The sequence below is a fragment of the Impatiens glandulifera genome, chromosome 2 (genome assembly GCF_907164915.1).
Source record: "Impatiens glandulifera chromosome 2, dImpGla2.1, whole genome shotgun sequence".
Taxonomy (NCBI): Eukaryota; Viridiplantae; Streptophyta; class Magnoliopsida; order Ericales; family Balsaminaceae; genus Impatiens; species Impatiens glandulifera.
The window spans coordinates 137,239-160,151 of NC_061863.1; the positions used below are offsets into that span (position 1 = coordinate 137,239).

General features: G+C 32.1%; 1 protein-coding gene and 1 non-coding gene across 2 annotated transcripts; both read left to right on the forward strand.

The window, feature by feature from the left end:
* The first annotated feature begins 1,073 nt into the window (after positions 1–1,073).
* LOC124926682 (reticulon-like protein B11) lies at positions 1,074–2,923 on the forward strand. Its single transcript, XM_047466959.1, has 6 exons — positions 1,074–1,217; positions 1,433–1,613; positions 1,697–1,838; positions 1,932–2,001; positions 2,101–2,277; positions 2,611–2,923. Exons 1-5 carry the CDS (start codon positions 1,166–1,168, stop codon positions 2,265–2,267), a joined length of 612 nt encoding a protein of 203 aa, XP_047322915.1. The 5' UTR covers positions 1,074–1,165; the 3' UTR covers positions 2,268–2,277; positions 2,611–2,923.
* A 2,579-nt stretch (positions 2,924–5,502) lies between these two features.
* On the forward strand, positions 5,503–5,574 carry TRNAE-UUC. The gene has a single exon. It is a non-coding gene; the product is annotated as a tRNA-Glu (tRNA).
* Positions 5,575–22,913: the final 17,339 nt, after the last annotated feature.

The following is a 22,913-nucleotide window of genomic DNA, read 5'->3' on the forward strand; positions in this document are numbered from 1 at the left end:
CCCAAACTTGGTAAGCAAACATGAATATTCCTAAACATGGAAGATTGACCATGAATATGTTCAAATGTAAATGTACACTCTCAATTCACAAATGAGAAAGAACTTGAAATCAATGTTATTTCCCTTTTGACAATAAGTCAATTAAAAAAAAAAAAAATAGTGTAACAGCAAAACAATATTACCCCACCAACACCAAGGTAGTTCGGTGGTAAGAGGTCGACTTAAGAGATCAAAATATCACGAATTCAATTTTATCTAAAAGCCTTTTGAATTTAAGCGGGAAGTCATGACTATAAGGTGTCATATTAGTTCTCCTTTAATTTCAAAAAAAGTAAGACAATATTACAAAGCGAAGACTATTTTGACTCAATTCTTATTTAAGAACATTTTAATTCAGAAACTGTGATCAATAATAATAAATTAGGTTACAAAAAAATGAATTAACATAATCTAAATGAAATGATATCATTTTTGAAATATACTTTAATTATATATATTAAGAAATTTAATAATATGGGTTAAAAAAACAGTTTAAATCTAACTTCACAATTTTAGATTTAGTTGGTTTAATTATGTATATATTTTTTTCCTTCTATTTATACATCTCATTTAGGTCCTTATTATGTTTGAATTATTTAAATAATTCAAATTAAAAAAAATATTTTTTCACTTTCCTTTCCTTTATCCTTCCCTTTATCGTATAATTTAATTTATTAACTAAAATATTAAAATATTATTTATTTTAAATTATTAAATTTTATTTTCTTATTATATTATAATATCTTTTAAATTGTTTTACTTAAATATATTTTACGTTTTTAAAATCACTGCCCATCATTATTTTTCAAATACCACTAACAACGATGTTATAAATTTCCATTCAGCCATCAAAATTACTCACTCAATACGCCATTGTTGGGCTACAAAGAATAAAAATAGCGATCGATGGCTACCAAAAGCTTATTTTCCTCTCTTGAAAAAGTATAAAGATGAATATATTCTATTTTAAAAAGTTTAGGGGTAAATAAGACTTTAATCCTAATTAAAAGTGAAACAGTTTCTTTGTTAACCAAATTACAATCTTCGCCTTTTCCAATTCAATCGATCGGATCCATCAGTCCGATCTTCCTCCTAACAATCTTGGTGACGGAAAACCCTAATCGCCATGAATGAATCTCATCGAAGTTCTGTACATCAAGCACTTGGTGGTGGCCAAGGTTCTCTTCCTCGATTATCACTGTACTCAACACTTGTATATTTATACTGTTCTATAGAATGTGGTATCTACGCAATTGAGAGTTCACTTCGATGTATTGATTCATTGATCTATTGATTCGTTATGATGTCAATAGTAATTCTGTGCAAATGCCAGATATATGTGTCTAGTTCGTCTTTGTATTAGCTTTAACTTTTGTAATACGTTTCAATGTAGTTGCCGACGTGTTGCTTTGGAGGAGACGAGTTGGAAGTGTGTTTATACTAGTTGCTTCGACTTCCTTATGGTTACTCTTTGAGCGAGCTGGTTACAACATCCTATCGTTTGTTTCAAATGTTCTATTACTTCTTGTTGTCATCCTCTTCCTTTGGGCTAAATGTGCTTCTCTTCTAAATAGGTTAGCTTGTATATAGATTTGGATTTCATTGTTGTTGTTGTTTAACTTATTGAAGAAGGATGTTGTTGTTATTATTATTTCAGACCTCTGCCTCCATTGCCAAATCTGGAAATCTCCCAGGAATATGTATTGGTTCTTGCTGATACAATCCAACCAATAGTGAATTGTGTTTTATCTGTTGCTAGAGAAATTGCAGTTGATGGGAATCTGAAACTTTTTCTAAAGGTAAACATCAAGGAAATAAACCTCCCTCCCTCCCTCCCCTTTTCTTTTTGTCTTTGCTGCATCCTCAAATGTATTTGAATAATATTGAAACAGGTTGCTTTTGGGCTTTGGGTTATATCCTTTATTGGTAGTTTCTTCAACTTCATCACTTTAGTCTATCTGGGTGAGTGTTTGTTTGTTTGTTTCTCGCTGTTTGACTGGAAAAAATCTTATAAATTGTTCTCAAATTTCACTTTGATTCTTCTTCCTTATTCACCTGTAGGCATTCTTGTCAGCCTGTCGTTACCAGCATTGTATGAAAAATATCAGGATCCAGTCGATGATAAATTGACTGTAGCTCACAAAATGATTGAGACGCAATGCAGGAGTTTTGATGACAAGATTCTTAGAAGGATTAAAATGCCATTTCAAAAGGAAAAGAAGATCTAATAGACTAATTGTAAGTCTCTTTCTTCTGCATTCATGCTAGTTTTTCTTCACTTGTCTTATATTCTGAAATGGTTGGTCTTATATCAATATTGAACACTTTTTTATTTTTTATTTCTAAATCCTAGATGGAAACGTTTGGAAACTAAATTTTATTTGGATCTAATATGTTAAAAACCTAACCTAGGTTTCTTGCGAGGGTCTCATGTTTGTAATTCTATGAAGAATCATTTGATATCTTAAAAAAATGAATCATTTGACATAGGTATTTATGTGTTATGCAAACCATCAAATACTAGATTGTTGACTAGTTGGGTTTCTTGATGTGTGTATAAAAATGATTCAGGTTTCCATTTGCTGAATGATGATTGTTGATATCATCTGGTATTATCATCAATTGCAACTTACAAGACTCTTTTGGTTGATGCATCTATTATGCTCCGAGTCTTCCTATGTTTTCTTTTGGGCACGAATTTCTTAGATGAGTAGCACAGCAAAGACAACAGTCTGATGTATTTCTTTTTTCTGTTCTGCAATAGGGTGTAGCTACGGTTTTTCTTTGTGAAATATTCCAACTTTGTTTGACATTTTTCCAACTCTTAATTACTTGGCACATTCAAAATTGTAGTTATTGCATTGCCTATTATTAGATGGGAAAACACCAGTACTATTTCATCCAAATTTCTGGAATCAAAACTTGGTTCGGCTCAACGATAGATAGAATTACTCATCTGGGCAGAGGCAATGCCAGATTTTGTTTTTGAGACCAACAACATATAATAAAAGAGTTACAACCCAGCAACCAACAGAAGCTCCAATCAAGGCTTAAGCCTTGAACAAAGCAAGGAAACAAGTTCTTTATGTAACTCAGGGTGTGCTCTATGAAGAGGAGAAAGTTGTTTCATATTTTTTTTCCATTTTTAATTTCGATTTTTCAAAAGCTTAAACTTCTTTAGGTGAAAATTTGCATGATGCACGGCTTTGCTTGGTTGTTTACCAAAAGGAATAATTTTTAGACTTAAAAAATTAATAATCAAAAGTTTTGAAATGCTCGTTATAGTTTAAGTGGAAATAGTCTTTTCTTTAAGATATTAAACATCTAAGTTCAATTTTCACTTAAAATGTTTTAAGTTAAAGTATGAGTGTTTTAATCTAATTATAACAGATTAAATGTTTATCTATTAACAAACAACTAGTTTCTCTTACGATGAATTATCTAATTACAAGATGAGAGAGAATTATTGTCTATGATTATTAAAATGTGTGAAAGTGCAATGAGATTTGGAATCGCTTGCTTCATCTTGTTTTGCAAATATAGGAAATTGTAATGACTAGTATAAAAGGAATTATATCAAACCAAAACATGTACTAGGTTTTGCAAATCATTTTTAATATAAAACTGAAGAATATTCTTGTTAAAGTTCAATTCAAAATAAGTTATGAGAAGTTGATAAACATCAAAAAGGATAATGAATGTACTATGTTATTTTAGTTTTAATTTATTCATGTTCTAGCAAAACACAATTATTTCTCTATTTTATCTACATATAAATATTAATATCTTAAAAGTTTTTTATCACAAAATTATCCTTCCTCCAACAAAATAATTACCATATTTACTTTTCAGATAATCAGTTTCAAATCTCAATCAAATGAATTCGGAGAAGTCTTATCATGTTTTTAAAAGTTTTGTTCAACCTTGTTTGGTATATATATTTTTTAATTTAAAAATAAAAATAAAAAATGCTTTAAATAAATTTAACCAAACAAACAAGCTTTATTATTTTTCATCTCTCCTCTACCTAAGTTTCTCTAAAAAATAATCCAAATTAAAAGATAATTTTTTTTAACTACTTCAAACCGTGGAAATAAAGTTATGGTTGTAAATTAATTGTCAATATATGCACAATTTAAGATCGTCTTTATATATTAGTAGTATTTTATCATTTATTTATATGATTAATTAATAATTTCAAAATAATAATTTAAAAAATATAGTCAATACATAATATTTTGATATTTTAAAATAATTTTTACATATATTTTTGTTTTAGTAATTAATAATATTATTAAAAATATGTATTATTAAATAAAATTTGAAATAAAAAATTATTTAATAAATATAATTTGAAAAAATTAAAAATAAATATGATTAATCAACATTTAAGTTAAAATTTGCTTTAAGAATATATATTTTTCCTTAAAATGTATTTTCTTTAAGTTATATTTCTTTTTATTAGAAATAAAACATGAGAAAGTTGAATAGAGCTATCCATGCTTTAGTCCAAACCCTAAACCCTTTGAAACAACGTGAGAATTTGAGTCCATGTCCATTTTATTTATGTAATGTAAAATCTCAGTAAAAAACTAAAAAATTAAAACACCTTCGTCAAACTCTCACATATGAAATTAGACTATATCTCTCGCCCACAAAATAAGTAAATTTTCTCTCTGCTCCATAACTTCCCTCTAACAGGAAAGAAGCAAAATTATAATATTTTTACTTTGTATTTTTTTAATAACAGTTTTACCCCTACGGTAAGAAAGAGGGAATATGGAGAAAATGGTAACAGAGGATCTACTCTAAAAAAAATAAGGCATAATTAAACGTGAGTTTTTAGGCAACAAAGGAGAGTTCATAACACTTTTACATTAAGAGTTATAATTATACTTTTTGCGAGCGAGAGAGAATAATGTTTGAAAGTGTTGTTTTGAATTTAAAGGTTTTTAATATTTCCAAGACTCGTTTCATTTTTATTTTTTAAAAATTTATTTTATTTATTTAAGATTAACCACGTATAGATGAAAATGTTGTAAACAAGGCTGCTTCATCCTTGTTTTCCACGTTTTGGTGGTAAATCTATATGAAAATGCCTTCATTCTTAATTCATGTAGTTCGTCATTCTTCTTTATTATAAAAAATAAATATATTTTTGAAAAATTAAATAAAAAATTTGAAATCAAAACCGGAGAGGGTCACATAAGAAGTTTTTTAATAGAAAATTGTCAATGACATACTCTTTTTCTCTGTCCTGTTCTCTATCCGCTTTTTTGGATAATAAATAGGTCTTGGTATTATTAAATAAATATAGGTAGTATTGTTATCTGTATTGAGGCAGTTGAGATAACAATACTATATTTTGTTTGTACTGATTTGTATGTTCTTTATTTTCAATTTTTTGTTTTTCCTCTTCTATATAACTTTCAAATTATATATAATAAATAAAGCATCTCAATATCCGATGTCGTCCAGCGGTTAGGATATCTGGCTTTCACCCAGGGGACCCGGGTTCGATTCCCGGCATCGGAATTTATTTTTTTAGGGTTTATTTTTTTACATGAAAAAAAGTTAACTCTTATATACCTTATAGAAGCTCACCTTTCATAGTTTCTTTGATATTTCAGTTCATTTGTAGCTTGAATGACTACATTGGAGAAGAACATCGGTCGGACTTCTCGGTATTAGGTTCGATTTTCTCGATCATAGGCTAAGGTCCGGACCGATGATTATTGGTCGAACCTCTTTGGTCCTCAAGAACACCAAAGTGCAATTTTATAAAAAAAAATTAGCTTGAATTCTTTGATCCAAGGGTTTGAGTAGCTTCAAAAAGTTCTCAGGAACATGTTGATTATCATCTCAAGGAATTCCCGGCATCAGAATTTATTTTTTTACATGAAAAAAAAGTTAAACTCTTATATACCTTATAGAAGTTCACCTTTCATAGTTTCTTTGGTATTTCAGTTCATTTGTAGACTGAATGACTACATTGGAGAAGAACATCGGTCGAACTTCTCGGTCTTAGGTTCATTTGTAGACTGAATGACTACATTGGAGAAGAACATCGATCGGACTTCTTGGTCTTATGTTCGATTTTCTCGGTCCTAGGTCAAGGTCTGGACCGATGATTATTGGTCGGACCTCTATGGTCCTCAAGAACACCAAAGTGCAATTTTATAAAAAAATATTAGCTTGAATTCTTTGATCCAAAGGTTTGAGTAGCTTCACAAAGTTCTCAAGAACATGTTGATTAACATATCAAGGTATCAATCAACATGGATGATGATCAAATTGTTCAAAACAATTTGTGATAAAAAAATAGATTTTTGTTTTTAAAGTCGTTTTGAGAATAAAGAAGCTATACAATAACTTCCTTATATCTTATATAGTTGATTGATAAAAAAAAAATACTGACGGTTCGTTTTAACCAAATCAAGAATTCAAAAATTTCAATTATTTTGAAAATTTTGATTTTGATTAAAAATGATAGGGATGGATCAAACATGATCCAAAAAGTTGCCCAACATCATTACAATCATGTTGGGATGCTTTATGTGTCGTGATTCAACATAATTAACTCAAGAACAAATACATTTTTTTATTTTAAAAATTTAAATTTGGATTTTTTCTGTTTTAGGTTGATTGATTATTTCTAACCTATCCAGAAAGTTCATAAATGATCATAAGATCAATATCCAACCATAAAATACCATGAACATCAAACATACAAGCTTATACAATTTGAAATATATAAATTTCAAATTCAAACTGTAAGTATGAATTATAGGGTGATTGCAACCTTATCAAGGATTAGAGAACACTTCTTGATCCTTAGGGAAGTTTTTGGAGCTTTAAAGTTTTAAATGGATTTTCGAAAAATCCAAAAGCTTTGAGCTTCAATGGAGGATTTTTTTTTCTGTAAATCGTGATTTGAAGGTTGAGATTGGATTCCTTGGTTTTAGATTGACTCAGGGGGCTATTTATAGCTATCCAAGGTCGGTTGTGAGCTTCAAGTGGATCGAATCAGCTAAAAGCCATTAATGACGTTTTGGCTTTTCTTGATCCCACTTGAAGACATAGGCACTAATTGTGCCTATATTTATAGGGGAAATGATCACCAAAGTAGGGTGATCATTTTACCTTTTGAATCATCCATTTTGGTTGACTATGGAAGGAGTTCCATTTTTTTAGAAAATCAAAAGCGGATTGTTCTTATCCACTATGGCATCGCGACGAAGACGATGTTTGCGCTCAAAATGACGTCATTTTGAGCTTGTTCAGGTGTTTTGTCTAGCGTTGTTGACGTTTGGGTGTTTCGTTAGCGTCATAGCTAACAAAGCTAACATCCGCGTTAGCTTATCCCCTATAGCTCGGGCGCACGCTCCTTCCGCTACAACAAGCTATGTAGGCGCGTTTGGAGCGTCGGATGGAGATCTGATGCTCATCCGATGGCTGCAAATTCGGTTGTAACTATAAGAATATAGAATGAGATTGTATTGAATGATTTCTGAATTACATATGGTATGTCTCTTATATAGACATTAAATTAGACTTATAAGAAAATTAATATAATATAATATCGATATTATCACAATTTATCATATTGTAATAATATCTTACAAATATATTATCTTTATATTATATCTCCAATATATTAGATTGATTATATTTATTACACCCCTGCAATCGAAGCAGGTGAGCGATGTATGCTGAGATTGAATCAAAACTCTTCAAAAAACCCTGAAGAAACCCTAAACAACGATGGTGTAGTAGCCGAAGCCGAAGAAGGTGTCACAATCAGAGTAACAACAAATGAAGATCTAAGCGCTACTAAGGTCGCAAATGATCCGAAAGTAGATGCACCAAAAGGAGACGACGATGCACTAGTTTCCATTCCAAAAGGAGGAGATGACGAAGAACAAACGACAATTGATCCAAATCCTAATGAAAGAGTGGAGGTTGTGGAAGTCGGTGTGTTGGTTAATCTAGACCCGAAAAGAGCAGAGGCTCTAGTTGCGCCAAATCCAAATGAAGGTGTGGAAGTGACTGAAGACGAGAAACCAGTTGTTCCGAAGGAAGGTGTGGAAGCGACTAAAGCCGAGGCAGTAGTTGTTCCGAATCCAAAGGTAGGGGCACCACTTGTTTCGAATTCAAGTTGATTAATACATTGAGATGATGATCAACATATTTATGAGAGCTTTGTGAAGCTACCAAAACCCTTAGATCGAAGAATCTAAGCTTAAATCAAAATACAAAATTTGCATTTTTGTGTTCTTGAGGACTGAGAAGTCCGAACGGCGATCATCAGTCCGGACCAAGACCTAGGACCGAGACCTAGGACCGAGAATTTAAACAGGACCAAGAGGTCCGACCAATGATTTTTATCTAGGACCGAGAGGTCCCACCTAGGATCGAGAATATTAGAGCCTAGGACCGAGAGGTCCAAACCCAAGACCGAGGAATCTCGACTCAAGATCAAGAATTCCTAAACCCGAGATCGAGGGACTTAGTCCGGGGTTAACCTAGGATCGATGGGTTTATACGCACAGACCGATAATCTCAGCCAATGACCGAGAGTCCTTAACACCAATATCGAGGATTTTTAGACCCTGATCGATAAAAACGGACCCAAGGCTTAGGACTCTGGTTTTAATGCTTGTTTGGTTCCAATTTTCAAAACCTAAAAGTATTTTTGAAATTTTGGAATCCTAAACCATTTTCTATAAATCCCAAAAAATTAGAAAATGATTTCAAAATATTTTTGGGATGTTTCCATAAAAAATATTTTGATTAAGGCCTGTTTAGTGTTTATTTCTAAACCCCAACACCCTTAAAAATGACTGATGTTCTTTAGGTATAATCCTCCTTAGTTATCATCAACAACAAATACCATCATTTAAATATTGTTGTTTCAATATTTTAAATAATGCTAAAACCTAGAAGCATAACTAGGATCGGAAGAATAATTGCTTAAAACTCAAACGTTATACAACCAATTTTCAAAAACCAACTTTATAAATAGAGATCATTTTTAAAACGGTTACGGAGAATGAAGCACAAAAGCTCTTTCCCGAGTATCACCAAACTACGAACTAAAAGAAAACTATGGACAATACGTTTGTACATGTATGTAAACTTTTATTGATTTTCTGAAATCAATTAGCGACTCTGTTTCTAAATAAATAATTTTTTAAATTAATTATGTTTAATTAATTTAAACTAAAGGATTTCTAAAAAATCAAATTTTGTTTTGATTTGCGTAAATCTCCTGATTATTTAAAAATGGAACCCCAAATTAATTATTTTTAATTAATTTTAAAACTTGTCAGGGATCATTTAAAAATCTTTTAAAATGATTTAAAAAAATTCTTGACACGCAAACTGATATTGAAATTCTCGAACCTCGAACATTTTTGCAAAACATAAATTAAAAGGGTTTTTCCAAGGATACAAGTCTATATAAAATAAAACAAAACAAATCATCAACAAACCTGGATGATAAAAATAATCCCCAACGGTTCACACAAGAGACTAAACATCTAGTAATTTCATAACAAACTCATTTGCTGACCCCCAATGAAACTTAGAGTCACAATCTACCCGTGATACAATTTCGGAAATACGTTTAGACCTAAGTTCTCCTTTTATGAGAATACGTAGGCAACTTATCACGAGCTCGGTCCCAATAAACCTAAAATAACCAAATCCATTTGTCAACACTAGTGGTATTTTTGAAAAAATGAAAATAAATCGTCACTCCCCTAACCTTAAGTCAATTGTCACTCCAACATACACTTAATATATTTTCTTAACTCAAGTCAATTTCCACTCTAGTAGATACTCAAGAAATCCCCACAACTTAAGTCAATTGACATTCCAGTAGTCATTTAAGAATTTTCTATATCTCAAGTCAATTGTCATTCCAGTAGAAACTTAAGAAACTATCATCAACGAAATGCGGAATCACAATCTATCTGTAATACAATTTGGTAACTACGTTCAGACCTGATTTCTCCTTGTTATAAGAATACGTAGGCAGATTGTCACGAGCTCGGTCCCAAACAAAATAAAATCCCCAACAAGTCAATTATTGCGCTGGGACAAAATATATCATGACAGAGTTCAAGCAACAAGAATATGAGATTACAAATCTATCCAAAACAATCAAACCCTTAGATCAATATTAGGGAATTTTTGGAAGATAAAATAAATTATACCCTTAGACCTTTCTAGTACCAAACAAACTAATGAGTGATCACAAAAAATAAGTAGGGAAGCGGAAAAAGATATTTCTTCCCAACGAATGTTTCTTGACGATTCAATGTAACTAGAGAGATCTGAGTAAGGCGCTTCACAAATGGATCTACCTCGAGCCCAGACGAAAACATAAACTACTGATGTTTAAGAAAGAGATCATAAAAGATGAATGCCTAAACTCGGAACCATATCATCAATAGAGACGAGGTCTCATCTCAACTAGAGGTCAAGTGCAAAATCTAAGACCTCAAGTAAAATCAATCAATCAAAAAAGACTGTCTTGGTTGAGATATGAATACAATAATGTTGTTCATTAAGATTTTTTTTATCTAATTACCAAGCAAGAACAAAGTGTCCGAGTCTATCAGATACACCCCGATCATCAAGAAAAAAAGCCAAAAAATAGAACAATACTCACAAAGGTTGAGATATTGAAATCACCATTTGTTGTTCATTTAGACCCTTGTCTAAATGGTCAATGCAAGAACAAGAATGTACTGATTCGATTAAATATACCCCGAGTATAAAAAGAGCCCAAAGATCTTATAATCTAATAACACACTAACCTCTGAATTAGAGAAACGAGACTCAACTTCATGATGCATGGTTGAAAAAATAAGCGTTCGATTGAACAAATCTCTCAAAGAACTCAGGACAAAACATCATGGAAAAATAAAAGTCCCTAAATTTATAGTACCAACCTCAAAGAACATCAGTTATATGCAGTTTCCTCTATACACACTCCAAGGAAGGAAGTACGAAACTGATTCTTGAAAGTATTTTAAGACCGATGAAGAAGACGCTAGTACCTTAAAAATTGAGGGAGTCTAACTTCAAACATAATCAGTAAGTAGAATTGTGATTAGAATAATCATTAAAATTTCTTGCTCAATGAGAGGAGTGACATAATCTTTAAATTTCTCGTTCAATGAGAGGAGCAACACAAATATAATCACTAAACATAATTTTGATTAGAATAATTATTTATTGCTTAATGAGAGGAGTGGCATGAATATAACTACTAAATGAATTATGATTATAATACTTATTTATCGCTAAATGAGAGAAGTGACACGAAAATAATCACTAAGTAGAGTTGTAGTTAGAATAATCATTAAGTTTTCTTGTTCAATGAGGAGACCAAATGAACACAATCAGAAAACTAAGTTAAGATGTGTACTCACGTACAATCCAAAGGCGAGGCAAGATATGTAGTAATATAGTCGAACTAATCAGGTGTCGATCGACGCGATTGATAAACTAGGAATGATGTATATTCCAAATGCATACAATTAGCACACTGAGATTACGAAGCGACGTATATAGTCAACACATTGAGATTAGGAGCGACAATCAGCACACTAAGATTACTGAGCGACATTTACAATCAACACACTGAGATCTAGAGCGACAATCAACACACTAAAATTACGGAGAGACGTATTATGACACCCTAAAATCCTAAATTCTAGTCTAGGATAGAGGGTGTGAAACGTAACCAATTCAATCACATATGCGGAAGCTAAGTGGTGTTTTTTTATCATTACTAGTAAAATGGTGTTATAAAATTCGACCGTTCACTATATGTTCCTACAAAACTACAACCATACAGTCTCGATCCCTCCTTCCATACACATCTCCTACACCTTGCTCTACTCCAAGTCTCTCTTCATATGTCACCTAAAAACTGTTGTTGGGTACCTACACCACACAAGCATAGTGAGTCAATAGACTCAACAATCATTTAAAAGATTATAAAAATAACATTTAAACTACATTGCATCCATATGTGGGTTTTTAAGAGTATATCATCGACAATGAAGGTACAGTAACATCTTGAACCATATTTAGGTTCTTATATTTTTGGAAGGACACTTTTCGGAGTCTATGTCTAAAGTCCACAACCTGTTTAGACCATTATATCCGTCAATTTGCAGCTAGTATTTTGGAATCAGACTACCAAAGCTCATCTTGGTTAGCCCTCCTCCCGTATTCAATCGTCAATTTCTTCATTAATATTTTATCACTATGATTCCATAATCCTTAACATTAAAGTTCCATAAAATAGATCATACTTTGGAGAACATGAGTTTCATTAAAATTATGGACATGCAATGAAATCATGCTTTAAAAATAATATGCATCATTTATATAAAATACATGAATATATAACATTGTGTGGGTTTCTAAAGATGTTTAAAAAATATTGCTTGCCTTATATTTTGAACTACTAAGGATGGTTGTTCTTTAATTGCTTCTAAAGATTGGATGAGCATGAGGTGGTTTAAGTATGAGGTGGGTTAAACATATGATCCTCGGTTGGACTTGTTGGTCGGACCTCTCGATCCTAATTGAAGGATCATCGGTCGGACCTCTCGGTCCTGTGTTCCAATTTCCTCGGACCTAGGTCTTAGCCAGGACCAAAGATGTTCGGTCAGAAAAATGGATTTTTAGGATGTGACAAACTACCCTACTAATAAGTAATTTCGACCTCGAAATTCGAACTTATTGGTAGTACTACTATTGTCATCATGAAAACAGTTTCATGCAAAACATTATTTAAAGCAATTTACAAACATGAAGGTGAACTTTTGGAGGTGCAATTGCAGGAGCATGAGTGTAAAAGTACTAAGATTGATACCAAATTGTGACACCCTAAATTCCTAAATTCTAGTCTAGGATAGAGGGGGTGAAACGTAACCAATTCAGTCACATATGTGGAAGTGCTACCTTTTATCATTACTATCAAAATGGTGTTATAAAAGTCGGTCATTCACTACATGTTCATACAAAACTACGGTCGTACATTCTAGGTCCCTCCTTCCAAACACATCTCTTACATCTTGATCTACTCCAAGTCTCCTTTCACCTATCACCTAAAAACTATTACTGGGTACCTACACCACACAAGCATAGTGAGTCAATAGACTCAAAAAGAATTTACAAGATTATAAAAGGATATTTAAACTACATTGTATTCATATGTAGATTTTTAAGAGTATAATATCAATAGTGAAGGTACAGTTACATCTTGAGACATATTTCGTTCCTAGACCTTAAAAGCTGATCCTGTAGGTGAGGAATCCTTTTTGAAAGGGCACTTTTCGGAGTCTATCCCTAATGTCCACAAACTGTTTAGACTATTATATCCGTCAATTCACAGTCAATATTTTGGAATCATACTACCAAAGCTCATCTTGGTTAGCCCTCCTCCCATATTCATTCGTCAATTCCTTCATCAGTATTTTATCACTATGATTCTATAACCCTTAACATTAAAGTTCCATAAAATATATCATACTTTGGAAAACATGGTTTTCATTAAAATCATGGATTTGCAATGAAATCATGCTTTAAAAATAGTATGCATTATTTATTTAAAATACATGAAAATATAGCATTGTGTGGGTTTCTAAAGATGTTTAAGAAAGATTGCTTGTCATATATTTCGAACTGCTAAGGATAGATGTTCTTCAATTGCTTCTAAAGGTTGACTGAGCATGAGGTGGTTTAAGTATAAGGTGGGTTAAGCATATGATCATCGGTCGGACCTCTCGGTCCTAATTGAAGGATCATTGTAGACACTCAATTTCGCCCTCTAATTTTATAGTTTTTGTTTTTAATAAATCCGAGCCTATATAGATTTCTCGAATTCATTCACGGGCTCATTGCACGATTTATTTTAAAAAAAAGCCAATTATTTTTTAGAACACTTGAGTTTTTGAAAAATAATTGATTTTTAGATTCTTAATAAAGTTAAGGTAGTAATTTGTCTATTTTACAACACTTAGGAAAGTTATTATACTTAGAATATTTAAGGTTTTATTTAATTAATTACTTTGGGTATTTATAAAAAATAAAAATAAATTATTTTACAAAATATATATTAACGTTTTTTAAAATTTATTTAGGTATATTTTATTTTCTTTTAATTAGATTAGTTGTTAAATTAGTTTGTTAGATTATGTTTTGCGATTTTATTTTTATAAGTTGGTTAGCATTTTCTTTTCATAATTAGAATTATTTCTTAGAAATAGGAATAATTAATAATAATAATTTTGTTTCTTTAATTGTATGTTTTAATTTTGTTTTAGGAAAAAGGGAAATTGGTCAATCCAAGATCCACATACAAGATCCGGATTAGATTTGTGAATGGGCCAATGGGCCAAGAAGATTCAAACTAAAGGCAAGGCAACCCGAAGAAAGGCCAAGGAAAGGATCCAATTGACGGATTCGACCGGTGACCCGACTAATGGACCGACCCATGCCCAAGATTCGACCCATGAAATCAAATGCTAAAAAGAATTAGGTGAAGGCAGCAGTCATCTTCTTAATGGTGACAACCACAAATCTTGAAATGCCAATCCTGTCATGTGCGGTCAAAATAAAAAAAAAGAAGTTGCTAAAATAGGGGAGGAAGTTACAAGGGATAAAGTTTCACCACTGTGGAAGAAAAGCTTGAAGGATTGGTCATATTTTTTTATTTAAAATTAAAATGACCATGTATTACATCATTATTATTTAAAAGCTTAAATCCTATTGCATGAAAACTTGACATTTAGTGACATGTCAAGTGGAGATTGCTCCATTGTTTTTAAACATTTGTAAATGTTTAAAATAATTTTCTTTTTCTAACGTCAAGTGTTTAAATGGGCCTTTGGGTCCTAAGGTTTCATAGCTTTGCCTATAAATAGGCCTCTTAACACCCTAGCAAAGGACCTCTCTTTTACACATTAAAAAACGCCCTTAGGCTGCTGAATTGACCTCTTTTTCTACCCAACCTTTTCCACAACCAAAACCCTAAGCAAACACCAACCATTCTTGGGTTGTGTCACAAGTTTTTCTTGGAAAATTTCGGTTTTGATTCCAAAAGTAAATGAGCAGCCCAATTGTAAGCCCTTTGCATATATCTTTTTAGATTATAATTTTATTTTTTATCTATATATACCATCCCATGCATGATTTCTTTTTAAGATTGTTATTTTGATAGGAGTTTAAGATTCTATTTTGATATTTGTAAATATGTAAACCTTAATAATAAATTTAACATGCAAATAAATAAAATCTAACGAAAAAATAGAAAGTTCAATATAAATTAAAGGTCTTTGACCAAGAAAAAAACATTTTTTTTATGAAACCAAAATCGGCCCTTGAATTGGCCATTTAAAAAGACTGAAAAGTTAAAAAATTTGTTTTGATTTAATTCATTGTTTATATAATATTAGATCTAGGATTTACTTGTATATTATTAATAATCTAGTTAGGTTAAAAAAAAGAGAAAAAACTTAAAGATATAAAAAAAAAATTAATTTTGGTTTAATTTATTATTTGTATGACATTAGAATTAGGATGTATATATGTATATAAGTTTTTTTATTTAAATGTTTTAAACATTTCAAATTTTATTTTGTAAGTTGGGATCTATTTGGATCACCAAAAGTTAGTTAGATTATGATTAGGTGGAAAGCTCGGTAGAATAGCAGGTATGCTGCTTTAGGACCGGAAAAGCTAGCCCTGGGGTAGCATTTGACCGAAAAAAGCACCCTGAAGCATACTCGAGCACCAACCGACCAAAACAACCTCTCTACATGCGAAATCCGACGCCTTCCTAACGTTTCTGTTAATTCTGGACACCTCTGTACACATGAAGACTGACGAAACTAGCCTAGATCTGCGCCTATGCTAGTTCTCTACTGCCTAGGACCCTAAAATATATGCATTTCTTATAATGTGTAATAGACAATGCATTGAAATATATATATATATATATATATATATATATATATATATATATATATAAGATCAAGAGGGAGCTTACAATGGGGCTGCTTCTTAGATCTTACAAGACAGATGAAAACTCTAAGCAATAAACTTGAGACACAATCACATTAGTTAGTGCTCTTGCTCAGGTTTTTAAAGTGGACAGTTTTTGTGGAGAAATAGAAAGGGCGGGGAACTTGAGAGTGAAAAAAAGTGTCTTTTTCTAGGTGTTAAGAGGGGTATTTATAGACAAAACTATGAAACCCTAGGCCCAAAGGCCCACTAAACACCCTACGAGGAAAGGTTCCTCACAACCTAGTCCATTTTTTTAATTTAATTTAATTAAAATGCCTAGTCCTAAGGAAATTTCCCTCGTCTTATGGCAACTTCTCCCTTTTCCCTTGGCCACTCACGATTGGAATGAAACTTCAAGATTTTCAACAGTCACCATCATGGAGATGAACACCATTCATCTTTTCCTTTTTAGCATTTGATTCCATGGGTCGGATCTTGGGCATGGGTCAGTTCATAGGTCGGGTCACCAATCGGATCCGTCAATTAGATTCTTTCCTTGGCTTGACTTCGGGTTAACTTACCTTTGATTTGGATTTTCTTAGCTCCATTCACATATCCTACTTTTGAAGAGTCACATATCTCCCTTCATCTTACAAATTTTTTTTGTTTAAAACAAATAAGTAATTTTATTTTTAATTATTCATATTTCTTCTAAGGAACAATTCTAATTAATAATAAAAATTCTAATTAACTAATTCAAATTCAAAAATTAAATTGAAAAATCTAATCTAACAATTAAGTCGACAACTAAACTAACAATTCAAAACAACTATTTTAATTATAAAAATAGCAAAATTATACATAACGAAATTTTTTATTTTAATATATATATTTTGTATGTTTTTTTTTATAAATATGCAAGGTATTTAAATGAAGCTTTGAATATTCAAAGTATAATAGCTTATCTAAGTGTTGTAACTTAGATAAATTACTACCTTAACTTACTAAGAATCCAAAATCAATTATTTTTAAAATAAATAATGTAATGAGTGAATGAATTCGAGAAATTTGTATAGGTTCAGATTTATTAAAAGCATAAACTTTAAAATTAGGAGGTGAAAAATGAGTGTCTACATCAGCACACTAAGATCAGAAGAGATAAATCGGTACTTTGAGATTACGAAGCAATGTATACAATCAACACATTGAGATCAGACACTCATTTTTCATCACCCCCAATTTTATAGTTTATAATTTTAATAAATCTGAGCCTATACAAATCTCTCAAATTCATTCACGGGCTTGCAAATTTGTCTAAGTTAACAACACTTAGAGAATAAGTTATTATACTTTGAATATTCAAGGTTTCATTTAAGTAAATACCTTGGATATTTATAATAAATAAAAAAGCATACAATATATATATATATATATATATTAACGTTTTTTAATTTAAAAATAAAAAAATATCGTTATAATTTTATTATTTTGATAATTAAAATAGTTGTTTTAAATTGTTAGTTTAGTTAGCATTTTATTATAATTAGAATTATTCCTTATAAATAGGAATAAATAAAAAATAAAATTTCTTGTTTTAAATTTATTTTTTAACAAAAAAAAATAGTAGGATGAAGGGAGATGTGTGACTTTTTAAGGGTCAAACCAAAGAAATGATCCAATTGATGGATACGACTAGTGACCTGACCAATGGATCGACCAATGCCCAAGATTCGACCCATGAGATCAAGTGCTAAAGAAAAAAAGGAGAATCCAACGTTCATCTTCATGTTGGTGACGGTTGAAGAATCTTGAAGTCTCTCCCAACTGTGAGTGAGCAAAGAAGAGAGAATTGACTTAGTTTTTATTAATTAAAAAAAATTCAGCCTCTTACTAGGAATTCCCTTAAGACTAGGCCATTTTAATTAATTAAAAAAAATATTTTGGCAAACCGTGTGTGTAGGATGTTAAGTGGGACTTTGACCCTAGGGTTTCATGGTTTTTCCTATAAACACCTTGCAAAATACATTCTTTTCACTCTCAAGTGTCCCTAGGCTGCCCAATCTTTTCCACAACTGAAACCCTAAGCAAACACCAACCATTGTAGAGTTGTGTCATACGTTTTTCTTAGAAAATTTATGTTTTAATTTCACAATAAAAAGAGTAGCCCCTTTGTAAGCTATTTGCCTTTTCCTCTTATTTTTGTTGAATTTGAATTTTAGTTTTGCTTGCCTTTTTATTATTATTCCCTTCCATTCATGATTCCCTTTTAAGTTTGTTGTTTTGATAGGCGTGTAGGATTCTATTTTTTTTCTGTATGTACATATGTAATATAATATAACAATAATACATAACACACAAAAAAGTACAAAAAAAAATCTGCATGCTTTGATTTTAATATCTCTTGACTTTCCTTATTTTATGCATGATCTTGTAAATGGGTGTTAGTAAGTAAAAAAAACATAGACTTTCTTACCTTTTTAAAAAAAAATCAAAACTGGAAATCATGAAAACTAGCCTAAGATTTATCTTTTTCGGTCATCTTGCATTTAAAGACCTAGAATTAAATTCTGTTTGCACTCATATTAATATTTTTAAAAATAAATAGATACATCTCAAACCAAAACTAAACTTAACTTTTTAAAACAACACTTGACTTAGGATGAACCTTAATATTTAAAAATTTCGGTCATGTCCATTAAAATGAAGTAAAATCGAAATTGGCCTGGGCTATTCTAAATTATTTTCTAAATAAATCATATGACTCCGAGTGGAATTTTATTTTGGATGAAATTTAGATGACTTGATCGAAAAAAAAAGAAAAAAACATGTTTTTGCCTTTTTTGTTTGATTTTGTTTTGTATGCCCTGATCCTGTGATTTTAATTGATATTGGTTTTTATATGCATGTTAATAGTTTTTATGGAAGTTTTCATTTAGTTTGTGATCAATTTGTGTGACACCCCTCACTCCTAATCTACTCAGACCGAGTGAGGGACGTGTTTTGAGACCGTGCAAACTTAAGCGGAAAAACAGAAACGTTGCGGAAGCATTTTGTTAAGTATAAAAGTGGTGCTACAAAATTCCGGTTTATAAAAACAAGACAAGGTCCTTTGCTTATAAAATACAGACTTTAAATAAAAGACCCAACAAAGGGCTCGGTCTTCTGCCTTGGTCCCTCCTTTCACACACATCCCCGCACCTTGCCCCACTCCAAGCCTCCCTTCACTTCTCAAATAAAGTCTAAAGTTGTGTACCTACACCACACAAGCATAGTGAGTCTAAAGACCCAGCAAGTTATAAAACAGATTGTAGAAAAGACATTTAAAAAGCTTCTTTGGGTCCACTTGCTGGTTTGTAAAGTAAAGCATCACTTGTGAAAATACAGTAAGATCTTGAGCACATAGTTGGCCCTTTACAATTCAGAGCTGATCCTGAAAGTTAGGAATCCGGTTGAGCACATAGTTGGAAGGGCACTCTTCGGAGTCTATCCCTAAAGTCCACAACCTTAATAGACACCTGGAAGGGCACTCTTCGGAGTCTATCCCTAAAGTCCACAACCTGAATAAACACTTGTCTGTGTGGGTAGGATCTTCTAGAGCTCGTCCTAGAAGTCCAGTCCCAATAGAAACCCCAACACATATTTTGGAATCAGACTACCAGAGCTCATCCTGAGTAGCCCTCCTCCCATTCCGTCAATACTCATACATCCTTGTTCACAATGATTCCATAAAACGTTTCATACTTTGTAAAATAGATCCCTCTTTTAAAAACATACAATTGTTTATAAAACATACAATTGTTTATAAAACAGACCATTCTTTTAGAAAACAAACCCTTGTTTATAAAACAGATCAGCCTTTGGAAAACAGAATGTCTTTTTGAAACAGATCATACTTGGTTCATCATTAAAGATATGAATATGCAAGGAAAATATGCTATAAAAACAGTATGCATAATTTATAGAATATACATGAATTATATAAGCATGTGTGGGTTTCTAAAGAGTGATATTGAAATGTTTTCTTGCCTTATACTTTGAAGATGCTAAGGTTTGATCTAGCTTGAAGAGTGGCTGTTCTTCAAGGGCTTCTAGAGGACGTCTAATGATTCTTAGTGAAGAGGAAAGATGGATTGATATCATTTAATCAATCCATGGTGATGTATATATATATAAAAACTAAGGTCGGTTAATGAAGCATGAGGTGGATACTTAATTATTAAGGGGGCTGGTCATAGACTTGTCAAAGCATGGGGAGGACACTTTACTAATGTAGAGGGCTTGTCACCTGCTGTCCTAAGTATGGGATGAACAAATAGGTTGGTCACCAGCTTGTCACCTGCTGGTCCTAAACATGTGATTAATAAAAAGGTGATGAAGGGGCTGGTCACCTACTTGGCATGGCATGGGTGGGTGAAGCATGAGGTGGATTATACTTAACACTTAAGATAATAAAGCATGGGCATATCCTAGCATGTGATGCATAAGCATGAGGTGGCTAAGCATGAGGTGTACTTAAGCATGAGGTGTTCTTTAAGCATGAGGTGTATTTAAGCATGATGTGTACTTAAGCATGATGTGTATTTAAGCATGAGGTGTACTAAAGCATGAGGTGTATTTAAGCATGAGGTGTATTTAAGCATGAGGTGTACTTAAGCATGAGGTGTACTTAAGCATGAGGTGTATTTAAGCATGAGGTGTACTTAAGCATGAGGTGTACTAAAGCATGAGGTGTATTTAAGCATGAGGTGTATTTAAGCATGAGGTGTACTTAAGCATGAGGTGTACTTAAGCATGAGGTGTATTTAAGAATGAGGTGTACTTAAGCATGATGTGTACTTATGCATGAGGTGTACTTAGCATGAGGTGTATTTAAGCATGAGGTGTACTTAAGCATGAGATGTATTTAAGCATGAGGTGTACTTAAGCATGAGGTGGAAAAGCATGAGGTGGAAAAGCAAATCAAGGGTATAAGTCTCGGTCGGATCTACCTCGGTCAGACCCTCTCGGTCGGACCCTCTCGGTCGGACCCTATGGGTCGTGAATAGATTTCCCTCGGTCTTCTCAGTCCTAACACATATACTCACGGTCCTAACACATATATTCACGGTCATAACACATATATATATTTCCTAACATATATATACTCTGTCCTAACACATATATCTCGGCCCTGACCCATATTTCTCGGCCCTAACACATATATTTCTCGGCCCTGACCCATATATCTCGGCCTTAACACATATTTCCTCGGCCCAAACACATAAATCATCGATATTAACATATAAATAATCAGTCCTAAGTCTCGGATTTGCTTCGGTCCTAATTTCCAATCACATGGTTGCTTGGTCTTGGCCAGGACCGAAGGCTTTCGGTCAAATATGAATTTTAGGGTGTTACAATTTGGATCACCAAAGTCATAGTTCGTTAGGGTCAGGTGAAAATTGGAAAGAACAGTAGGTCTGCTGTTTTAGCAACGCTTAGGACCTCCAGCCTGCACCTGAAGCTGACACAGGACCGAGGACTCAAGACCGAGAACTCAGGACCGAGGGCCGAGGACTCACGTACAATCTAAAGACTAGGTGAGGTGCATAGAAATATAGTCGAAACAACCAGGCTCGATCTACACGGTCGATAAACCTTGAGCGATGTATATTATAAACGAAGGTGAATCATCAACAAGTGGATGATAAACTAATTTTTAAGAATGAAGAGTAAAATTACACGAGTCTCCCGAAAGGCTCGTCAAGTTAGCTCTCTTTTCATTCAAGGAATCCAAAATAAATTATAAATTGGGTATTTTCAAAACGCAATGCCTATGTTCAAGCTTGGACATGCATTTTTCTAAACCGAGTGATTTCTACAAATTTTGTCCAAGAGGGGCATTTTGTAGACACTCAATTTTTAGCCTCCCTCCCATTTTTATAGTTTACAAACAACTATCTTTGAAATAACTGATTTTTCAAGAAAAAATTGCTTTGGGATTTTAATAAGTTAATGTAGTAATTTGTCTAAGTTATAACACTTAGGAAAGTTATTATACTTAGAATATTCAAGGTTTTAATTAATTATCTTGGGTATTTATAAAAGCAAAAAAATACAAAATGTATATATTAACGTTTTTATAAAGATTTTTTAAAAATAAAAATTCGTTAATTATATTTTTATTAATTAGATTAGATTAGTTATTTTAAATAATTAATTTAGTTGTTTATTTTTTAGATTAAGTTAGGTTAGTTGATTTAATTTGATTAATTAAGAAATAAAATCTTCTTGGGTATAAGACTAAGTTGTCGCAACTTAATATTTTTCCTTTTATTATTAATTCGTTAATTGATTAAGTTAATTAATAGTTTGTTTTTTTATTTTAACAATGATTTTGTAGAACTTTAGAAAAATGTTAGAGGAAAATTAAAAGGGAAAGAAGATTCAAGAACCATCAAAAGGATTCAAGAATCATCAAGAAGGTTTTAGGTCCATCAAGATAAACCAAAATCTTTGAAAAAAGGCAATTTCAGAATTTTGATTTTATTTTTCAAAGTCAATGGAAGAATCTAGAAGATTCTCAAGTCCATGGTCGGTGGAAGAATTTAGAAGACACTCTTGCAACAGTGAACATGAATTAGCAAGGAAATAGGAGAAAAGACTTAAGTCATTTTTTATATTAAAAATTCAATCCCTTAAGACTAGGCAATCCCTCCTTCAATAAACACAATTTTCTCACCTCCAAGTCGCCCCTAGGCTGTTATTTTCTTTTCTCCACAAAACACACCAAATCTGCCCATTTTTAAAACTTAAACAAGAGTACCAACTAGTGTGGTTGTGTCTCAAGTCTCTTTCTG